The following is a 23,269-nucleotide window of genomic DNA, read 5'->3' on the forward strand; positions in this document are numbered from 1 at the left end:
AAAAAGTCCCAACTAGAGATGAGCAGGACACACAGCTGGCTAATCAAAACCTGCGCCGGGGACGCCAGATGGTCAGAGATTTGCAGCCTCCTGTCCAGCCACCAGCTGCCACTGATCTAGACGCTGGACCAGAGACTCGTGAATTGATCCACTCATCTCTAGTCCCAACTGTTCCAGATACAGTGGACAGTACTTGGTCTGGTCTACACCCTGCTGTCTTTGGCGTCTGCTGAATTTTTCTCACTGCCATCATCCCTCTGACATCTGCTCCTGCCAGGGGATAAAGGAAAGGTAAATGGGCAAAAATTGGGGCAGGGCCAGACTGGCCATCTGGCAATTCTGGGAAATGCCCGAAGGGACTGTTTGGTTATGGGCTGCCTTGTCTGCTACCTTGTTAACAGAATCGGTGCTCTCAAGACACCCATACTGTTAAGAGTTGTGATGGAGCTGCTGACTCCGTCACTTACCCCAGCAGGCCACGGGTATCAATAGAAATATTGATCTTGTAAAAAAACTTCCTTTCCTCTATCCAGGGTAGTATTAATAATATATCCCATCTGGTTCATGGGGATGGGGACAACATGGGCCTGTGTCAATTCAAATGTCAGGACTGAATTACATCCCCAGTCTGTACCAGGATTGGGGTGTGGCTTAGTACCCCACAAGTCACACTGTACATCCATGCACAAGGCACTGTAGTAGCAAGAATGTAAATAAAAACGTGTTTTTCATCTTTTTTTATCAACTTTGTTGTGGAGATGCAGGGCACTGATATTATTGTTGCCAAATACACTAATTTTCTTATCAATTTAATCAGGTTTTCATTTTGTTTATCTCTGTGGGCGTGTACTTTCACCCCACTATGACATTGTCCAATCATAAAAAGACAGCTTCCATAGAGAGGAAAAAGGACACGCCCACAGTTCTGACCAAAATGAAACATCCAAAGAGAAGGTCAGAACTGTGCCAGCGTGATCGTGCAAGACTTTATCTATCATCCCCTCCGGCACTTGCTTTTAGTAAAGTGATGGGAGAGGCGGTGACTGCAACATCAGAGTGATGGAATAGCTGGAAGATGAAGGACTGTCACGGGATTAGCTGAGGACGAGGAGAGCAGACCTACTACAGGTAAATATCACACTGACACGGCACCTTCTTTATGGGTATTTCATTATCTTCAGAACTGTTGACGTCTACTTTTTCCTCCTTAAAATGCTTACTTCTTATAATTGGACAGTCATAGTGAGGTGAAAGTACAAACCCACAGAGCTAGATCAGATGTAATGCCCTGTTGATTGATAAGAAAATTATTATACTTGTCATCAGTTATTTCAGTACTCTGTACCTCTATAATAAAGTGGAGAAACAAGAGCGATTCAATGTTTTCATGTACATGCTTAGTACTATGTACAGGAATATACTGTTCCTAAGGTCACAATTTGTGAATGGTTATCGTTAACTAGAGACAATAATTCTTCATGGAAACTATAAATGACTAGGTGAAATTAAAGTACTGTCTTAGCATAAAATTTGCCACAGAATTCCTCACACGCCACAGTATGTGTTCTTTATAGAGAAAATGGGAGGTAGGAAAAAAAAGGATGTTGAAGTGAAGCCAAAAAAGCCACTTTATTATTCAGAGAACATGGGCTATAATGACCACTCATTATAACTTTCTGAGAATCTGGGCAGCGATGCAAAATCTATAACAGACCCATATTCCACACTGAACATGATCAAGTTCTGAATTAGCATCTTCCAATGTGGGAGAAGGTTCCTCTGGTTGAACATTTTTGGTTGAGATTCTTCGACTTTCCTCCCTTATACCGCCAGCAGAGGGCAGGTGGCACTGACGATACATGAGACGGAAGCTCATTAGAATAAATGTAGGACAGGAACTTTTAGAAGAATTCGAAGGTGGGATATTCTCCCCGATCCTTGGAGCCTCTGAGATGAATCTCATATTACTACTGGGCGCTGTCTTATTCCTGGGCTTAGGTGAGATGGTTGTGCTCTCAGGGGTTATAGCTCCATGTTATTTTACCCTTTGTCACTCACTTTTTGTATATTGTCCTTGTGTTTTCTATCCAGGTGATGTGGCCGCTGACACCATCGTGACGGGAACTCTTGGGAAACTTGTATTATTCAGTGCGAATGTTCCAGTAGGATCCTACGTACAATGGACTTATAACAGTGCACCAGTCTATGTTCAGTCTCCAACTTTTCGTTGTTTGAATCAGTTTATAGGAAGATGTAATTCATATGAAAACGGATCCCTGAGTATTAACTACATCTCCTACACTGATGAAGGGATTTATGTTCTGTCCATAATACCTCCAGATTCTTCTACTGTTATCTCTACAAACTACCAGCTCAGAGTATATGGTAAGGAGACGTCTGACTCTACATACAGTGCTATAATACAATTTAACATTTGACGTTAAGTAATACAATATTTTTAAAGATTATTAAACAATACATAATTACATAATAGTTTATTGTATCATAAAAGTTCACTTTGTCGATATCTCTTCGAAATTTAGTTCTCTTTTCCTTTTGGGGATGAAATTTCAATTATGGAATTGGTAATAATTTTTTTTTTTTTGGTGGGGTGTTGGGCATATTTTCTATGATAATTTAAGTAATAAAACCAGAAGAAATTTGAAAGGGTTGCCTCATCAAGATATACCATAAATCATTATTATTATTGTTGGTTATTATAGCCCCATTTATTCCTTGTCGCTTTACATGTGAAAAGTGGAATACATAATAAAAACAAGGACAATAATCTTGAACAAAATGAGTCACTGACTGGTAGAGGAGGATTACCTGGTACAATAATGTCAGCAGTTCTTCTTTGTTTGATGGCTTCTGACTATCCATCATCCTCTTGATTACATTCCAGAGGTTTTCAATGGGGTTCAGGTCTGGAGATTGGGCGGCCATGACAGGGATTTGATATGGTGGTCTCTTAATTTTTTCCAGAGCTGTATTTTAGTATATTGGCCACATAGCGTATTCGTGCACCTGAGCATTAATGTAATACAAAAGGTTTGTGAGCTCTATTTTTTATTTGTTGTGCTGTATGTAAATCTAGTCTTAGCAACAAAAAGGGCATAGCCCTCAAGAAGTCTCCCATAGATAAGAGTTGAGGACTAACACACTTCGCTAACAAGACTAGACTTTTATACAAGAAAGGGGATGCCATATCTCAGAAATGGAGAGGAGCAAGAACCAAATAAAAACATCGCTGGATTCAAGAGAATAGAGGCAATGTGAAAGCGACAGGTCCTTTTTAAGGGAGCTGAGGACGGCAAATATATTCTCCACTGGCATAGAGACATAACTGACTGACCTCCATTGTTGATACTTCCATGCAATACTTGTGCTTTAGTTTTACCGATTGCTCCACTTCTCAGATCTGCCTCCACCTGCACTCCAGCTTATTACAGCCTCCTCTGTGACCGTCCAGGTTAATTATGGGAATTAAAATTTACATTACAAAATGAACCAGTATATTTTTTGCTCTTTTTCAGCTCCCCACAGTGCTCCTGTTCTCCGCTCTATTACCAGTACTCCTCTTATTAATAGCACCAATGTGACCCTCCAGTGTGATGCCGGGAGCCAGACTGTGACTTCTTACACTTTCTACCGAAATGGTCAGAAGATCATCTGCTCTGGACGTGTGATCTGCAGGGGATCATTCCTGGACTTCACCCCGATATTTGAGAGTGATGGCGGATCCTACACCTGCACCATCCAGAACCCTGACAGCTCCCACATCAGCAACTCCCTGAGTCTGACTGTGTACGGTAAGGATATAGAAAATGGGAAATGCGGTATATTAAAACCTATAACCATTTACTCCTTTTTTACTCCAAAAGCCCTCAGTAGTGAGGGCGCTCACCTCTAAATAGATTTACTACCAGTTGCGTCACCAGTTCCAACATGGCCTCCAACCATTGCAAGTCTTTAGTACTAATGACCTTCCATATGGGCTAAAGGGACCTTTAGGACCCCCCTAGACTCCAAGGTGGGGGTGCAATTGCAACCCCTGCACCTATTATAATTATGCCACTGTTTGACACATCTTTAGCAATGTTGCTTGTTGGTCATAGTTTGGCAAATATGGACATGAGGGGGAATAAAAGCACCCTTAGCCAGAATACCAATTCTGAGGATGTGTATATGCGGTCTATTATATTGTGATCATTCTAAGCTTTTACAATCCAACCTTTATGTTTCTTTGTGTTTTGTATCTCAGTTCCGGTCTCTAATGTCGCGGTGACAAGTAATGTATCGGGACTTGTGTGGCCCGGATTAGATTCAGTGTCTCTACGATGTTCGGCTGATGGAACAAATGTCAGCTACTCGTGGAGTCTACAAGGGGCAGCGATATCCGGAGGAGGCCGATATCTCCTCACCGATAATAACGCCACGCTCACTATCAGCCCTGTCTCCACTGATGACAGCAGATCCTTCATATGTACGGCTACAAACATAATAAACAGCCTGAACAGCAGGAACGTGACGTTCAACCTGGCCTGTAAGTAGCACATCACGTCTGTCATTATAGTCTGTAATTTACGTAGGAAGGAATACAAAAGCACAGAAAGCAGCTCAACAACAGGTTTTTTTTTCACAAAATGGCAATGTGCTTGCTGGTGTCCACTGTATTTAAAGATATAACAGTTTGAGCTAAACAGAGGTAGTTGCTTTTTACATAGCCGCCGACGAGTGGGGGCACCATATCGTAGAAACTAAGGGTGCCAACCCCCACTCATAGGTAGTGCATCCATTAGGGCATATTCGTCCATGCATTTTGTGATTTATTTTTGCTCCCTCAGGGGGTTATTTGTTCCCCTATAGCCCTAATTTTTCACTTTTTCACATATATATTTTTTCATTCTTTTTCGTATGTTGTATATTGTCTGCGGTATGTCCTTTTAACTTATACTTGTGATACTTTTAAACTTCTTAATAAACGTTACATTTTAAGGGGTCATTTTTTTTTTGTTTTGTCCTTAGGTGGGACCTCACCCTATAGCTTTTTTTTTGGTCCTAACAATCAAACTCTCTCTTTTGTGCCTATGTCTTTTTTCCAGTATAGGAGACTAATTCTCATCTGTCCACCAGATGCAATCTTCTCTAACATGAGCAAGAAAAATTGTGAAGACAAAAAGCGCAATAGGGTCTTTTCCGAAAAGAAACATGGAGACAAAAGGGAGTTATGCTCACCTGATGGGGACGGGTTGTGAAGTCACAACCCCTGTACGTGTGAAACTGGGGACGAGTGGGTTAAAAATGTTAACAAGAAATAAAGAAATGCAGTTTACTGGTCAACAAATTTCGAAGTGAAGCGAATATTTAAATGCCTTAAAATAATTTCTTACTCTTCATTATACATTAGAAAAACCTTGATTAACGTTTTATTTATTTTGGAAGAAATTACTAAGGAACTTTAATAACTAATAATTCAGAGAAACTCTAATACAGATGTCAAAAACGAAATTTTCCCATGGCAGAAAGCAGCGAGGTTTCTGAGCTTTTATTGATGGCTTCTCATATTCATCGTTGGTGTTTTTCACAGCTCCGGTTTCGGCAGTGACGCTGTACAGTCTCATATCAACAGGGATCTGGGCAGGAGAGGATTTGGCACATTTCTATTGCTCAGCTCAGGGTTCAGCCATCACCTTCTCCTGGAGTCTGAATGGAATCCTAATGTCTGCGAATCCTCCATACCACATTAATCAGGGCGATTCTCCTCCAAACTCCAATTTCCTCATCATCCCCGTTTCCGAGACCGACAATGGACTAATCATCTGCAAAGCCTCCAACAGAGCTAATAGTTTGAACAGTAGTTCAGCCAACATCAATATCAACTGTGAGTAACACTTCTGCTCTTTCAATGGAATAAATCCAATCTATTAATCTAATCAATCTGTCTACCTGTCATAAAACAGTGGCCCACTGCACTTAATGGTTACAGTTCACATTGCGCGGCACTATGTGCTTGATGGTTGCAGTTACACGTGCTTTATGAGACACTTGAAGGCTTCAAAACTTCAGTTCTTCTGCCAGGACCATAATTACCATATGATACTCCACAAGGTTGATCGTAACGTGACTGCTAATTTTTGCTCACCCTCCGTTTCCATAGTGGGTCTTTGTGAGTCAACCCATTGCTACAGCTGGACCTAATTAGGTCCTCGTACCAAGATAATCTGTGAGATAAGAGATAGGTAGCTAATTGGATAGATTGATCTGGTTGATGTGGAAATGATTGGTACTTTTTCCTTAATCTACATTGCTTTTTTGGATTTTTGAATTCGATCCCTTGCCACGGTGTGTTGACCCTCTTTGGTGAATCCTTGTGATAATCTACCATGTGGAATAGGAAATAGGTAGATATATAGATATTGTTAATAATATGTGTTTATTGCACCTATCCTGTAAATTCCAGGGTCTCCCGATGGGAAAATTGTCTGTACTGTGCAACCCATAAACCAGACAGTACAGCTCGGCTGTTCCTGGCCCAGAGGAAAACCGGCAGCCAATGTCACCATGATATTTGGTGATGTCCAAAATACAAGCACTAATGAAGTGTTCAGAAATGTGAGCTCTACCGGTAATATCCACGGGCACAGTCTCTCCTGTAATGGTAACCAGCTCGGAAGAGCCTCAAGCTGCCTGGTAACATTGGGTAAGAAGTAAATACTGATATTTCAGTTCCATGAGTGATACTGCGTTCTACTCTTGAGTAGAGGCTAAATGGAAATATCTATGACTCTGTGCGCTTTCGCTTTCTTAATTTTTGTTGTTATGCACTGACATAGAAACAGAACAACAAAAACGATGGAAGTTTAGGATCCATAGTGGAACATACACTAACCCCTCCTATTGGATCCTATTAAGCTTAGTGGAGTTCTACTTGTTTCCGTCCTTTTACCGGACAAAATAGTTCAGCATGAATTTTTTTTAAAAAAAGTGACCATCAAAGAAGGGCAAAAAACTAGTGTAGCAAAAATTGAGTGAAGTCAGTTAAACATCGGTTTAAGCTTGATGGTTGCAATATAGATGACATGATTCTTGTCAGTTGCTACCTTCTCCTGGTGTCGTAGAAGACTTGAATGTTATAGAATAAAACTTGAACAATACGATTCAAAAATAAAAAGTATCTCTCAACAGACTGGGGCTGCCCCAGACTGGTGATTTTCTAAATGTTAGTTATTTTCGAAAGTGCTCAGGATTCTTAATGCTCCCCTAAAGGGCGCCACTTTCAAGCAACAGTCACCCCCGAACTTCTGGATTGTTGGATCCCATCATGCAGAAGGGGATCCCACAACCTTCAGTGGTGACTCTTGTTGTGAAAGGGTGAGATCTCACATTTTGTCAAGATATGTCATACTTTGCGCTGACCGTGGGGACCTGCATCATTTGCTAAACAGATACCGAACAGTAACATCGTTAGAGAAATTACCGTTCGTAACCTCTTAGTAGAGAATGTGACACCGTTGAGTTAGTGCAAAGTGCAAGATCCCATAATATTAAGTGAGCGGGACCATGGAGGGTTATAAAATCCTGCTTTGCATGCAGAGACCCCACGACCTTGAAGTTCAAGTCTGACTTTTTCTAGAAAGTGAGGTTTTTTAGGTGGCCGGTAGGAATCCTCCCGACAACTTTTGACAATAACTTGTATATAGAAAAATCATCAGACTGGGGCTGTCCCCTCTTTTATTAAACAAAAAGGGCATCCCCTGACTTGTTATAGCGTCTTTTTAGTGTTAAAGATGGTCGATAATGAAAAAAAATAACTCATAATCTCCTACTGCTCTCCTGCCACTCTTACATGGTGCTCTCTTGGTCCCTCACTGGTCTACTTGCTTACGCTTCTGATGAGATTCCATATGAAAATTGCCGTCAATCATTGACCACAATGGTGACCAGTGACCTCACTGACACTAAACCCTCCTATGGCTCACAAAAAAAAAGCAATCCCTCCTTTTTTACTGAAAAATGGCCAGTGCTAGTACACCAATGATAAAAAATAACCCACCATGTGAACTTATGATGACTTGTCGTCAGTGCTGGAAGATCTGAAGATCGAGAGGGAAGAGGTACCCAGCGGGAGGGAGCGGAGCAGCCGCTTGGTGGGACAAGGCTGGTGCATATAATCGTTTATTATTTTATTCTACAGTGTAATGGGGTCTGACATTCTGGACTTCTTTACACCAATTAACTATCACAAAATCCTAGGACAGAGCATTTCAGTTCATCTTTTCCTGCTCTCCTAAGTCTTCATAGCACAATGGTCTCCAAAACGTCACACAATATTCTATGTGCAGGTGATTTGAAAGAGGCAAAACTTCCTCATGTACACTGTTGCCTGTTTTCATGCACTCCATCTTTATCTTACCTGCCTTGGCAGCAGCTACCTGGCACTGGTTACTCCAATAAAGTTTGAAGTCCTTTTCTATGTCACTGTTTACACAATCAAGATATAATGGTGACATGGATTTTCCCTTCCAAAGTGCCTAACCTTATTTGTCAGTGTTAAACCTTCGGTACCACGTCTCTGCACAAGTCCTAACTTATCTATACCCACATGTGACATCATAAACCATGTTTATTGCTTTCCTCTTTCTGTACACCCAGATGTAAAATGTTAAGACCTCCACTAAAAGAGTTTCTAGCCTCGGAATGTTGGTAATCATTCATGCATGTGGAGAAAACAAATTCTTTATAGGGACTGACTATTCTATATTTTCTTCTCCATCTTCCATCAGAGCGTCCAAAGTCTCCTGACCATAAGAACGATACCGTTACTCCAGCTTTAGCCGGAGGTGCAGTCAACCTAACCGTGGATCTACAAGCTGGAGTCCGGTCACGAGCCAGTGCTCTATCAGCTCCGGTCTTTCCTGCTACATTTTCATTGATGATAAGAAGATCACAGCAGTCAGTTGTAATTTACTGGAAATTTCAGCATGAACTGTTCAGTTTTCCCACAGTGCCTCCACAGGGGAAATAAAGTATTACACAGTCTCTACTGATATTTTTTAGTTGTTTATTGTACGGACCTGTCGGTTTCATAGTTGGAGATTGTCTTTGGAGACATTCTACACAGGAGCTATTAGATGGAGGGTTTCGAAGGGAAAACCACCTCTATGAACTTAGAATTTTCTAATAGGATATTGTAATATGGTTTTTCTACACCAAACTGTCATCTCGTCTAATGTATTATAGCATTCTTACTTTTATGCTGAATATATCAAATCTGTGTATTTCCAAATCTCATATTGTTACCAGTTTTTGATGATTTTGTGCCTGGTAAATGAGCAGTATATTCTAGCGCTATATTGTTCCATAATATGCGACGTTCATCATGGAATATCTTCTACTTACTGGTTGAGTGCCATCTTAGGGTGGTTTCACATTTGCATTTTTTTTTGCGTTTTTGCGGTAAAAAACGCAAAAAAAACGCATGCGTTTTTCCCCCCTATATTTAACATTAAAAACGCATGCGGTTTTTTGTATGCGTTTTGCCGCGTTTTTGCAACGCATGCATTTTTTTCTGCATGCGTTGTGTTGCAGAAATGCAACATGTAGTATTTTTAGCGGCGTTTTTTTGCGGCAAAAAAAATGCATTGCTGTCTATCTAAACGCATGCGTTTTTAACCACATGCATTTGCATGCGTTAAAAACGCATGCATTTTTAAAAAGAAAACAAAAAAAAAACACACTGATAAACCACCCCACACCATAAAATTGATAAAGGGATCCTACCCCTAACCCTACCCCTAACCCTAACCCTAACCCTAACCCTAATCCCTTTAAGGGTAGGGTTAGGAGTAGGGGTAGGGTTAGGGGTAGGGTTAGGGTTAGGGTTAGGATCCCTTTAGGGTTAGGGGTAGGGTTAGGATCCCTTTAGGGTTAAGGTTAGGATCCCTACCCCTAACCCTACCCCTAACCCTAAAGGGATCCTAATCCTAACCCTAACCCTACCCCTAACCCTAGTTCTTTCTGTTTATAGTGGGTTTTTTTACTTTATTTTGATGATTGGCAGCTGTCACACATTTATCTGCATGCGTTTAAAAAACACAAACGCATGAAAAACGCATGTAAACGCGTCAAAACGCCACGTTTTTTTCACCACATGCAAAAACGCATGCGTCAAAAAAACACAGCATTTGCACGCGTTTACATGCGTTTTTTCACCATGCGTTTTTTTTTTAAAAACGCATGCGTTTTGAAACGCAAGTGTGAAACCAGCCTTAGTGATATGATAATGACTTAAAGTAGAAAATAGTTCCTGAAAATGTTTTTTTTTATCTCCTTTTTTATTGTGACTTTGTATGTTCTTTATTTTCTAGGTGGTGGTTCCGGTAGCGGATTAAATGGTGGAGCGATCGCCGGTATCGTTATAGGAGTACTCGCTGGTGTTGCCCTAATAGGAGTCATCGCGTTCTTTATATTACAGAAACGTATGAATTTGTGTATAGTATTAACCTTAAAACTGAATTTTTGGGGCATTTACATTAATTTGTATGGGCACAGTAATGATGGGTCACTTGTTCAACCATTATTAGTAATAACTACGGCGAATAAAGAATTGATGAGTGATCCTTCTTTTGTGCTTAGCACAACTAGTTGCTAGTAAAGACCTGTAAATTGCATTTAATATGCACATTCCAATTGTTAGCTATTTTTATTTTATTATATTTATTTTAAAGTTTGCCTATGTCATCAGGTAAAACCCCAAAAGCAACCTATGAAGATCCAGATTCTCCACCAGCATACCTTTACGAAACTCAACTTCCAGGAGCAGCGGTAAGAATTCACAAGGGTCTTCGAAATAAAGGTGATCTATTATCTTCCAGAACAATCGTATTTAATCTTTTATCTTTTCGGCTGTTGTAAAATTACAAATTCAAAAGCTAGAGAGACGCAAACTGAAGAGCAAAGAATGGCTGGTTAAAGGGGTCGGCTACTATAGATTAATATTAAAAGTGTGAACTAAAGTCAACTCTGTTGTGAATGTCAGCGGCAATTCTTTTCTTATTTAAAGAAGCACTCCTGTTAACATTTTTACCCTCTTAATATATTGCAGTCATCATATTATATAGCACTGTGCAGTTACAATTGCTCATTTTGCCTTTCTACCCAGTTAATGCTTCTCTTTTCCATCAGGTCTATGACATCATGTGATTATAAACAGACTAGCTGAATCTTTCTAAGCTCCATGTAGAAACAGGAAGTCTCTTTTCCCTGCACGAGTCAATTTGACTCACTACATAGGAGTTGCTCTCTATAGCAACAAGAGTTCAATTTTCTTATGAGTCATAAGTCACTGCAAAAGTCCCTGACGGGGAGGCTGAAGCAGCTGGGTCAGGAGTTGAAGATGGGAATGACTCATGCAGGGAAAGGAGTCTTTCTGTTTCTATATAGAAAAGAGAAAAGAGAAGAATTAACTGGGTAGAAAGGGAAAATGAGCAATTGTAAGTACACAGTGCTACATATTATTATGACTGCAATATATCAAGAGCATAAAAACTGTGAAGGGAGGAGGGCTCCTTTAAGCCACATCCTATTGATTCGCCAGCCTTATGTTCCATCCGCTCAACATTTTCATCTAGAAGATGTGGGCAGATGGAGAACTAAGTGAAAAGTCATAATGCACCTTCCCACTGCACTTTCACCATCAACAATCTCGCGAAGTCGCAGTGTGAAGACAATCAGCTCGATTCATTAAGATTTACGTTTCGTACACCGGTATTTATGAAGGACGTGCAGGACTAAGATGCACCAAATTCATTAAGGGATGCACTCCACTTAATGAATACAAAACAAAGGTATGAACTGGGATGTAAATTGGTGTGCATGCAGCGTGTAAGCGCATGTTCACACTGGTCACGGAACAGAAAAAATGAAGGACAGAAACATAATAATTAAATACCCTGCTGTAAATAAATAAACAGCACAGTGCATGAAAATAATATATGGTGTTTAGGTAACATGTTTTTTGATAAAAAAAAAAATTGCGAAAGCCATCCCACCTCTTCACGGTGACCATAACTGGAATAGTCCTAACTCTAATATTAAAAACCTTACCATTTGTCAAGTGACATGCATGTGGATAATGGCTGAGACAGACTGAACCCCTTGACTGTGTTTCCACTACTTGGGTTCAGTCTGTCTCAGCCATTATCCACATGCATGTCACTTGACAAACAGTAAGGTTTTTAATATTAGAGTTAGGACTGTCCCAGTTACGGTCACCGTGAAGAGGTGGGACGGCTTTCGCATTTTTTTTTTATCAAAAAGCTTATTAATTAAATACCGTATATTATTTTCATGCACTATGCCATTTATTTACCGCAGGCTATTTAATCATTATGTTTCTGTCCTTATTTTTTTCAACTTAGCAAATGTGGCACACCTTATCATTGGCATGTACGTTGTCGGGAATGTTACTACAATCAGGGACTGGAGTAACATCTCTGGTGTAAGTCACAGCACATCCCTAAATGAATGTGTTGGGTAGATATTGTCTCCTCCCAGCTCTTTGCACAGTTCCACCCACATTGGCATGAAAATCTTTCACAAAACTTTTGCCCAACTTCCTGTTAATCAAAAACTTTGCAACATTTGAATGCGTTTTATACCAGAATTCTGGCATAAACACTTTGATGAATTATTATTATTATTATTATACATTTTTATAGCGCCATTTATTCCATGGCGCTTTACATGTGAATACGGGGCAAATATAGACAAATACATTAAACATGAGCAGATAACAAGGCACACGAGTACATAAGGAGGGAGGACCCTGCCCGCGAGGGCTCACAGTCTGCAGGGGGTGGGTGAGGATACACTAGGAGAGGGAAGAGCTGGCTGTGCGGCTGTTCAGTAGGTTGAGGATCACTGCAGGCTGTAGGCTTGTCGGAAGAGATGAGTCTTCAGGTTCTTTTTGAAGGTTTCTATGGTAGGCGCAAGTCTGATGTGTTGGGGTAGAGAGTTCCAGAGTATGGGGGAAGCACGGGAGAAGTCTTGGATGCGGTTATGGGAAGAAGAGATGAGAGGGGAATAGAGAAGGAGGTCTTGGGAGGACCGGAGGTCGCGTGTAGGTAGGTACCGGGAGACCATGTCACAGATGTATGGAGGAGACAGGTTGTGGATGGCTTTGTATGTCAGTGTGAGGGTTTTGAACTGGAGTCTCTGGGCGATAGGAAGCCAGTGAAGGGCTTGACACAGGGGAGAGGCTGGGGAATAGCGGGGGGACAGGTGGATTAGTCGGGCAGCAGAGTGTAGGATGGATTGGAGTGGTGCCAGAGTGCTAGAGGGGAGTCCAGAGAGTAGGAGGTTGCAGTAGTCGAGGCGGGAGATGATAAGGGCATGCACTAGCGTTTTTGCAGTGTTGCGGTCAAGGAAAGCACGGATCCGGGAAATATTTTTGAGTTTGAGACGACAGGAGGAGGCAAGGGCTTGGATATGTGGCTTGAAAGAGAGGGCAGAGTCGAGGATCACCCCAAGGCACCGGGCGTGTGGGACTGGGGATAGTGAGCAGCCATTGACATTGATGGATAGGTCTGGTGGAGGGGTAGAGTGAGATGGGGGAAAGATGATGAATTCTGTTTTGTCCATGTTCAGTTGTAGAAAGCGAGCAGAAAAGAAGGCTGAAATGGCAGACAGACAGTGCGGGATTTTGGTAAGCAAGGAGGAGAGGTCAGGTCCGGAGAGGTAGATCTGCGTGTCGTCAGCGTAGAGATGGTACTGCATACCGTGGGATTCTATGAGCTGTCCCAGGCCGAAAGTGTAGATGGAGAAGAGTAGGGGTCCTAGAACAGAGCCTTGAGGAACACCGACTGACAAGGGGCGAAGTGAGGAGGTGGTGTGGGGGAGGGAGACACTGAATGTTCGGTCTGTCAGATATGACGAGATCCAGGAAAGGGCCAAGTCTGTGATGCCAAGGGATGAGAGGATTTGTAGCAAAAGGGAGTGGTCTACAGTGTCAAAGGCAGAAGACAAGTCCAGGAGAAGGAGGACAGAGTAGTGTCGCTTGCTCCTGGCAGTTAGTAGGTCATTGGTGACTTTAGTTAGGGCAGTTTCAGTTGAGTGATGGGAACGGAAGCCTGATTGTAACCGATCAAAGAGGGAGCAGGAGGAGAAGTGGGAGGACAGTTCAAGATGGACGTGTTGCTCCAGCAATTTGGAGGCATAAGGGAGAAGAGATATCGGGCGATAGCTAGACACAGAGGATGGGTCGAGGGAGGGCTTTTTGAGGATGGGTGTGATCTTGGCATGCTTGAAGGATGAGGGAAAGACACCTGTTGTGAGTGAGAGGTTGAAGAGGTGCGTTAGGGTTGGGATGAAGACCGTGGAAAGGTTAGGGATGAGGTGGGATGGGAGCGGGTCAAGCGTGCAGGTGGTGAGGTGTGATCTTGACAGGAGGGTGGAGAGCTGATCTTCTGTCATGGTGGAGAAGCTGGTTTTGGAGGAGCAGGGTTGAGCAGCTAAGAGGGGCAGTGGGCGCTGTGGGCCAAAGCTTTCTCTGATCGTATCGATCTTCTGTTTAAAGAAAGAGGCGAAGTCATCAGCAGAAATGAGGGGGGAAGGAGGAGGTGCGGGGGGACGGAGTAGAGAATTGAAAGTGTTGAAAAGCTGTTTAGGGTTGTGGGACAGGGAGGATATGAGGGATGAGAAGTAAGTTTGTTTTGCGGCAGTGAGCGCAGACTTGAAGCTGGCGAGGGACTGCTTGTATGTAGTGAAGTGGTCGGCAGAGTGGGATCGCTTCCATCTCCGCTCAGCAATCCTGGAAGCCCGTCTCAATTCTTTGGTCAGGCTGGTCAGCCAGGGCTGCCTGTTAATTGTACGAGTTTTACTATGCATGAGTGGGGCGGCCGAATTGAGTGTTGTTGTTATTGTGGTGTTATAAAAAGTGGCAGCAGCATCTGTGTCATGAAGGGAAGCTATGTCTGTGAGAGGGAGAAGGGACTCAGAGAGTGATTGTAAGTTGAGATGTTTGAGATTTCTGCGAGGGTGAGTGAGTTTGTGGAGTGGGGGTTGCACACTAGGAGAGGAGAGGGACGAGAATGTCAGTAGGTTGTGGTCAGACAGGGGGAGGGGTGTGTTAGTGAGGTTAGTAAGGGAGCAGAGGCGGGTGAAGATGAGGTCCAGCGTGTGGCCATCTTTGTGAGTGGCCTCAGAGGACCATTGAGTGAGGCCAAAGGAGGCAGTCAGTGATAAAAGTTTAGAGGTAGCTGAGGTGAAAGTGTCAATGGGGACATTGAAATCACCCATGATGATAGTGGGGATGTCAACAGAGAGGAAATGAAGTAGCCAGGTGGTGAAGTGGTCGAGAAAGGTGGAGATGGCTAGTTCTGGGGGGCGGTAGATGACAGCCAGCTGGAGGTTGGAGGGGGTATAGATGCGGACAGAGTGCACCTCAAACGAGGGAAGAGTAGCGGAGGGTGGTAGCGGGATTGGAGTAAAGGAGCAGGTGTCGGACAGGAGCAAGCCAACTCCTCCACCGCGTTTGTTGCTGGGGCGAGGGGTGTGAGAGAGGTGGAATCCGCCATAGGAGAGCGCAGCTGGAGAGGCCGAGTCAGAGGGGGTGAGCCAGGTTTCAGTGAGGCCGAGGAAGGAGAGTTTGTTGGTGATGAAGAGGTCATGGATAAATGGCAGTTTGTTGCAGATGGAGCGTGCGTTCCATAGTGCTCCAAGTAGGGGGAGCGGGGGAGTGGGGGCTGGATGAATGGGTATGAGGTTGTCGTGGTTGGGAAAACGTGCGGAGGATCGTGGCAGGGGGTTAGAAACGAGTGTGGGGATGAATTGGGGAGGGCCGGGATTTGGGGATATGTCACCAGCAATGAGGAGTAACAGACAGATCATTAGAAGGTGGGAGCAGGATAGGACATGATGTGGCCGTGTGTGTCTGGAGAAAAAGGATTGTATGTGGAGGAACAGTTCTGAGGAGAAGGTGAGATGGCTGGGGAGTATGGAGGAAGAAATGACTAGTTCCTTACCAGGAGGAGGGATTGCAGGAGATTGTAAGAAGGAAAGTAGTATGGGGGTGAAAGAGAAAAGAAACCGAAACATTGTAGTGGTTGGTGTTCTGTTACCTTCCAGTCAATTCCAGTCCAATTCAGTCTAATTCAGAATCATAATTAAAAAGATGTAATTTAAAAGATGGAAGTTAAAAGATGATTTGCAGCAGACTGAGTCTATAGCAGACTCCTGCATGTGAATATATCCCCAGTTAAGGGCAATCAGGTGTGAATGAGGGGGTGGCTGGGTATGGGAGACCAGATGTAGAGAGTTAAGCAAAGGTCATAAAGTGAGGGAGGGGTAAGACTGACCACTCAAAGAGATGCCAGGATCACACAATGAGATACATCAAAACAGGTCATGGAAACAAGCTCATAGGTGAGAAAGCATACTAAAAGGATTGTATGTGCTGCACCAAGACACTCAGATCCAGGGGAAGCATAGAAAAGCCAGTGCAATATACAGAGACATTCAGAAGCCAGGGAGAGCTGGGTAAAGTCAGTGCATACCATGGAAAATCAATGCAGTATACAGAGATATTCTGGAGCCAGGGAGAGCTGGGTAAAGTCAGTGCATACCATGGAAAATCAATGCAGTATACAGAGATATTCTGGAGCCAGGGAGAGCTGGGTAAAGTCAGTGCATACCATGGAAAATCAATGCAGTATACAGAGATATTCTGGAGCCAGGGAGAGCTGGGTAAAGTCAGTGCATACCATGGAAAATCAATGCAGTATACAGAGATATTCTGGAGCCAGGGAGAGCTGGGTAAAGTCAGTGCATACCTGTGGGAAGAGGAGAACAGCTCGATTAGATGGTGCAGATGATGATAATATTGTAGTAGTGATGAGTAGCCAAATGCATTCTAGAATTCAGTCTAATTCAGAATCATAATTAAAAAGATGTAATTTAAAAGATGGAAGTTAAAAGATGATTTTCAGCAGACTGAGTCATGAATCAGGCCTTAGTGTATTTTAATGGAAGAGACTGAGTGACTGTGATATTATGGATGAGGATAGCAGAGAAGGCTTGCTTTTTAAGAGAACGTGGCTTAAAAAAAGGTTGAAAGCGGCTCAGAACTTTAGATAAGAAATCATTAGTAAGTTACATACATTGAGCTATAATACACATTTTTAATATTATTTCTACAGCGGCTCTAGATGTATGGGCCCTTGTAGCGTTCTAGATCCTATGAAGACATGCAAGTTTACTTCCCATGTAATAATGCCTTCCATCCTTCCTGTAATAATCTCCCCCATTCTGGCCCCTTCCACTAATAATCTCCTCCATCTTGAGCCACTTTTAGTAATAGTGTCCCCCATCTTGGAAACGTTCCAGTAATAATGTCCTCCATCCTGGATACCTTCCAGTACTAATGCCCCCATCATGGCCCTTTCCAGTAATAATACCCCCTTCTCCTGGGCCATTCCAGTAAATAATGCTCCCCATCCTGTTCCCCCTTCTTGGAATAATGTCTCCCATCGTGTAATAATGTCAGCCTTCCTTGCCGCTTTATCTAATTATGGTTCTCATCTTGGGCCTCATCCTATAATAATATTCTTCATCTGGGGCCCCTTCCTGTAATAATGTCCCCATCTTGGCCCCTTCTTGTAATAATACCCTTCATCTTACACCCTAGCCTATAACAATTTTCCCACATTATATGCCCCTTACTGGTATAATGTACCCTATCCTAATCTAACGTCCCTCATCCTGGGCTCCCTCCAGTACTAATGTCCTCTGTCCTTCTCCAACACAATTTAAAATGGAAATAAACAATGAAGTCTTACCTTCACCCACTCCCACGATTTGTGACCACCTCCTCTATAACCAGCACAGAAGCCAACGGTGACTTTGGCATGCTGGCACGTGCAGCACATGACGTCACCGCCTTAAGCCACTCGTCACGAGCAAGCAAATGTACGCCTTGACGGGCATCATTTTCGGAAATGTTCACCTGCTGGAGGTGGATAATCAGACATAGTAGACTGCATGTGAGTCTCTAGCTTTTGAAGGCATACACTCACGAAGATGATGCACTTCAGAGTACATGTTTGCTCTGCCGACACCATTACAGTCTACTGTCCTGTCGACACAATCCCGTTTTGCAGTGGGTTCTGACGTATGCCCCAACGGGGCCAGCGAGCATGTCCCTAAACGCAATGTGATAGCACCCTTAACCACCACCAGTTTTCCAACCATAGCATCTTAACATGAGTTTATGCCGAAAATTGCAATTACAGAACTTTAAGAAAGATAAATAAAGAATGGTTCCGAAAAGGACAATTCTGCCCCACGTTGCGGAGTATTTTACCTGGAGGAAAGTTGACAACCCTCTCCTGGAGGATAGCCCATTTTATGTGGCCTTCATTGCAGCCTGTCGACCTCATTCATGGTCCTCACTAACTCGTGAAACCTGGTTTTAAAGTTGTATTTTCATAGATATCTAGGAATGCACAAAATATTTGGACTCTTGTCTTCTTCGTAACATATTCAACAGAGAAATGTACAAAAATATAATTACCCTAAGGCTAAAATTAACTACACAGTAAATATATATATATATATTTTTCCTTGTTTTGACAGATCAATAAAGTGCCACCTTTTAAGGAAGAAGCAAATTATCAGGTAACCTAAATTATTATCTGTTCCTTTGAATATCTAGAATATAGGCCACCAATCCTGGAGAAAAAAGATGTCAACTTTCTGGTGTTAAATGACTTCAAATGTCACAACATTGTTTGCGTAACTCAAAAATTTTGCAACTTCTGCCGTTTTTACGCCATCGAAATGGGCAGAGCTGGGGGATAGTGGACATGGCTAAGATCGCCCATCTAGTTAATAAAATTGTATGCCAATTTTTTGGTATAAATTTTACCATAAACGTACAGAAGTAAAATGCAACCATCTAAATAAGTGGCATGTTCTACTTACTGAATTAGGCGCGTCATACTCCAGTGTCCTCGTTTATTAAGACCGGAGTGCAAAGTACTGGTCCTAATAAATCAGATCTAAAGTATGGTAACGGGGATAGTATATGCTTTTACCAACAACTCTCCTCCAATAAGTTCTATCAACAATTCTTAAAGGGTGACAGTAAGACGCCCACAAATAGTGTCAAAGCGATCTCAAATGTAAGAGCTTATTCACACAATGAGTTCCTAAAAAACAACATTGCACTCTACGAGAATACCAGCAAAGTAAATGAGATTTATGAAATCTTATGCACAAGCTGCTTTTTTATCTTGCGGATTTCAACCATGAAACTGTGTTTTCTAATCTGCAGCATGTTCATTTTTTTCAGCATTTTTGCAGCGTTTTTTCATTTTTTTTTTTTTACCCGTTCAAATTAATGGGAAAGAAATGCATCAAAGCGTGCATTGTGCCCAGGGTTTACCCAGCCAACAATTTTTTTTTTTTTTGCAGAAACATCTCAATATGTGCACATACCCTATTGTGGAGAACATTCCCTTTAAATAAAGTGCCAGCCCAATGTACCCAAATACAGCCTTCGACCACAATATGGATATTTGGGCTGCGCTCGCATGCCTTTATAACTGAAAGCCGGCAGCTCCCGAGAGAAATAAAGTTAATTTTTTCCTGATAGCCGAACTTTCAGTACAGCGGCCAGGAATCTTTCTATCACTATTCACATGCAGATTATTCCTGAGAAAGTGTCGCTCTCAGTGCTGGGAGTGGTGACTGTAGCTGCACACCTTTATAACTGAAAGCTGGCAGCTCCAGAGAGAAATAACGTTAACTTTTCCCTGGTAGCCATACTTTCAGTACAGCGGCTGGGCACCTTTCCAACACTATTCACCTGCAGATTAATCCTGAGAAAGTGCCGCTGTCAGTGCTGTGAGTGGTGACTGTAGCTGCACTGGCATACCTTTATGACTGAAAGCCGGCAGCTCCTGAGAGAAATAAAGTTAATTTTTTCCTGATAGCCGAACTTTCAGTACAGCGGCCAGGAATCTTTCTAACACTATTCACATGCAGATTAATCCCGAGAAAGTTTCGCTCTCAGTGCTGGGAGTGGTGACTGTAGATCCACTGGCATGACTTTGTAACTGAAAGCTGGCAGCTCCTGAGAGAAATAAAGTTAATTTTTTCCTGATAGCCGAACTTTCAGTACAGCGGCCAGGAACTTTTCTAACACTATTCACCTGCAGATTAATCCCAAGAAAGTGCTGCTCTCAGTTATGTGAGTGGTGACTGTGGCTGCACACCTTTATAACTGAAAGCCGGCAGCTCCAGAGAGAAATAAAGTTAACTTTTCCCTGGTAGCCATACTTTCAGTACAGCGGCTGGGCACCTTTCCAACACTATTCACATGCAGATAAATCCTGAGAAAGTGCAACTCTCAGTGCTGTGAGTGGTGACTGTAGCTGCACTGGCATGCCTTTATGACTGAAAGCCGGCAGCTCCTGAGAGAAATAAAGTAAATTTTTGCCTGATAGCCGTACTTTCAGTAAAGTGGCCAGGCACCTTTCTAACATTATTCACCTGCAGATTATCCCTTTATTTTCAGGTAATAGCATTCTCCAACGTGACGGGTTTCCTTCAATCCGGGAGATCAGTGAACTAATTGATCGCCCAAAAAGTCCTATAACAGGTATGATTTGTGCTCGCCTCTCATTACTGCTTCTTTTTTTCCTCTTTACAGGAATTAACACATGGCAATAAATCAGTATACCACACTGTGATGCCAGGCCCTGGAAGATAACTGCTGTAACAGCACAAGCAGTGCGCCCGTCTCAGGTCCATTAACTGCAGGTTCTACAATGTAACGTGCCTTTCTGCAATGCATGGAGTCAAGCGTTATAACTTCTTCTCTCTTTAGGCAAATAGGCAAAAAAATGCAATCCGATTCTTTTCAAACACATAAATCTTGTGAATATATTGTACAGGTTGTATTTTTAATATTGTCAAATTTTGATTATTTTTTTTTAATTTATGTCTTTAGGTAAATTTAATAAAATATAAAAAAAAAAAACTTGCTTATTTTTTTTTTCATTTTTTTTTTTATTGATATTATTTATTTGACAAGGCTAATTTTAATTATGATTTTTTTTTTACTCTCCTCAACATTGAAATTGCACCAAGAAGTAAAAGTTGTGGAATTCTGGAAATCACATTATGGATAGAAATGTTAATAGTATGCAAATGATGACAAAATGGAAACAACATTTTCAAAACATCTTGATTAGTGATGAGCGAGTGTACTCGTTGCTCGGGTTTTCCCCGAGCACGCTCGGGTGATCTCCGAGTATTTCTCAGTGCTCGGAAATTTAGTTTTCATCGCCGCAGCTGGATGATTTACAGCTACTAGCTAGGCTGAGTACATGTGGGGGTTGCCTGGTTGCTAGGGAATCCCCACATGTAATCAAGCAGGCTAATAGCTGTAAATCATTCAGCTGAGGTGAGGAAAACTAAATCTCCGAGCACTAATAAATACTCGGATACCACCCAAGCGTGCACGGGAAAACCCGAGCAACGAGTACACTCGCTCATCACTAATCTTGATTTATTCAGTTTGGAGTGTTAGCACCTGGGGAAACACTTGCAGACTAGACCAGATTGAGTAGCAGAGCTGTCAATCAAAATGCTGACAACCCACAGTTCATCACACTCCAAACACCATAGGGCGGCTGAGCTGTGACTAATAGCATCCCTACCCCACCGTCAGTGATGAAACCGTTACAGTGGGATTGGAACCCAGGACCCCAGCGCTGCCAGGCTACAGTGGTAACAAGTGATGGGCGACCACTAAAATGCTCGGGTGCTCATTGCTCTGGTCAAGCAAATTGGAATGCTCGGGTGCTCGACCCGAGCAACGAGCCCAATGTAATCTATGGGAAACTTCAGCATTTTTCTGGCGGACCCCTTGGCGGTCTGCAGAGGGACTAGAAATTGTGGAAATCAAAGGGAACAGTGCTCAAATGACTTGGGAACAGCATGGGGAAGACCCCTGTAAGCATTTCTGACTCCCAGATCACTGCTGTGAACAATGTTGTCAAACTCTTTTATGCCATTTTTACAGACTCACAATAAAACATACAAAAACAAAATCAAAATGGATTTTCCTGTGAAATATTTTTAAGGAACATCCTTTCCATCCTGTTTCATTTATGAAGGAGGGACTCTGTTTGCATTGTTCCCTTTAAATTGTCTTAGCTTAGAGATAGTAAGGAGTTAAATTTGTGGGCTGGACCAGCAGCCAGAAAAGGTGGCAGGAAGCTCCTGCTTACAGTTAGTGCCCCGGCAGACTTGCCCAGGGCAAGGTGCTCTGCAGCATCTGGAGCCAAGGACTCCCCTGGAGGGGAGAGTATGCTGCCCCGGACCCACAGGCAGTGAAGTGGGCACCAGGACTGAATAGTGCCCCACCGAGGACTATAAGCATCCAGGAATGGGCTTGAGGACTGTGACTGTTCCTGCGGCTGCTGTCTCTGCCACCATAGCTGCTGCCGATGATATGACAGTGAAGAAACTAGGGAAAGAGAAAGTTTTATCAGGTTTGCTGTGTTTACCTTTTCTAATTTTTCCTACCTCATTTGTTCTACAAAAAATTGTTTCCCTGTTGGGACTACAACTGTGTTCCTGGATCATGATTGTCCGTGCTGCAAATACTGTGGAGGAAAGGTAAATCGACTGGGGTTGCGTCTGTCCTGTCTGTTTTATGTGCAAGGGGCTGGGGTGCTCGCTGACCGTTTGCTCAGTGGACTTTGTGCGGACTGTAGCTTTAAGTGCCTCAGCCATAACTACCACCCCGTGCCACCTTGTTACATGCACATCAATTTACATGGGGGAAGCATCTGGCTAAATTTATTCTTGTAGCGCGGATCTAACAGAGTTGCAACTCAGTAGTCAGCACTATTTATATCCCTAACAATATGAGCATCCTGTTGAAGATAGTGCAGCAAGAAGGCGATCATGTGGGGGGCGCATCCATGAGGTCCAAGTCCATGGTGTGTTGATGGCAGGGTAACACTCAAGGTTGCTTCCTCCATCCCCTCCTGCCTACCATGGACAGCAGAGAGGGGATCATTATCCTCTTTATCTCCTGACTGTTGCATGTCCATCACCTCATCCTCCATTTTTACTCTGTTCCTGCACATTCACTAGCAGCTTGTCTGGTACCATGAGCCCACCTCGATCGCTGTTAGCCACCCTCCCATGGCATCCGTATGTGCAACGTCAGTCCAGAAATTTGAGATATTGT

The 23,269-nt window shown here is 42.8% G+C and overlaps 1 protein-coding gene across 1 annotated transcript; it reads left to right on the forward strand.

The window, feature by feature from the left end:
• Positions 1-1,875: 1,875 nt before the first annotated feature.
• On the forward strand, positions 1,876-21,021 carry LOC138651414 (carcinoembryonic antigen-related cell adhesion molecule 1-like). Its single transcript, XM_069741596.1, has 10 exons — positions 1,876-1,998; positions 2,092-2,385; positions 3,537-3,812; positions 4,265-4,546; positions 5,591-5,884; positions 6,464-6,703; positions 8,787-10,481; positions 10,748-10,827; positions 18,634-18,675; positions 20,714-21,021. Exons 1-7 carry the CDS (start codon positions 1,953-1,955, stop codon positions 9,026-9,028), a joined length of 1,674 nt encoding a protein of 557 aa, XP_069597697.1. The 5' UTR covers positions 1,876-1,952; the 3' UTR covers positions 9,029-10,481; positions 10,748-10,827; positions 18,634-18,675; positions 20,714-21,021.
• Positions 21,022-23,269: the final 2,248 nt, after the last annotated feature.

Source organism: Ranitomeya imitator, chromosome 10 (genome assembly GCF_032444005.1).
Source record: "Ranitomeya imitator isolate aRanImi1 chromosome 10, aRanImi1.pri, whole genome shotgun sequence".
Classification (NCBI taxonomy): domain Eukaryota; kingdom Metazoa; phylum Chordata; class Amphibia; order Anura; family Dendrobatidae; genus Ranitomeya; species Ranitomeya imitator.

Bases quoted from the DNA above. Each gene is read 5' to 3' on its own strand.
- LOC138651414 (XM_069741596.1), top strand. From the start codon at position 1,953: ATGAATCTCATATTACTACTGGGCGCTGTCTTATTCCTGGGCTTAG. The intron at 4,547-5,590 runs GTAAGTAGCACA...TGTTTTTCACAG, and splicing joins CGTGACGTTCAACCTGGCCT to CTCCGGTTTCGGCAGTGACG. The intron at 6,704-8,786 runs GTAAGAAGTAAA...ATCTTCCATCAG, and splicing joins AAGCTGCCTGGTAACATTGG to AGCGTCCAAAGTCTCCTGAC.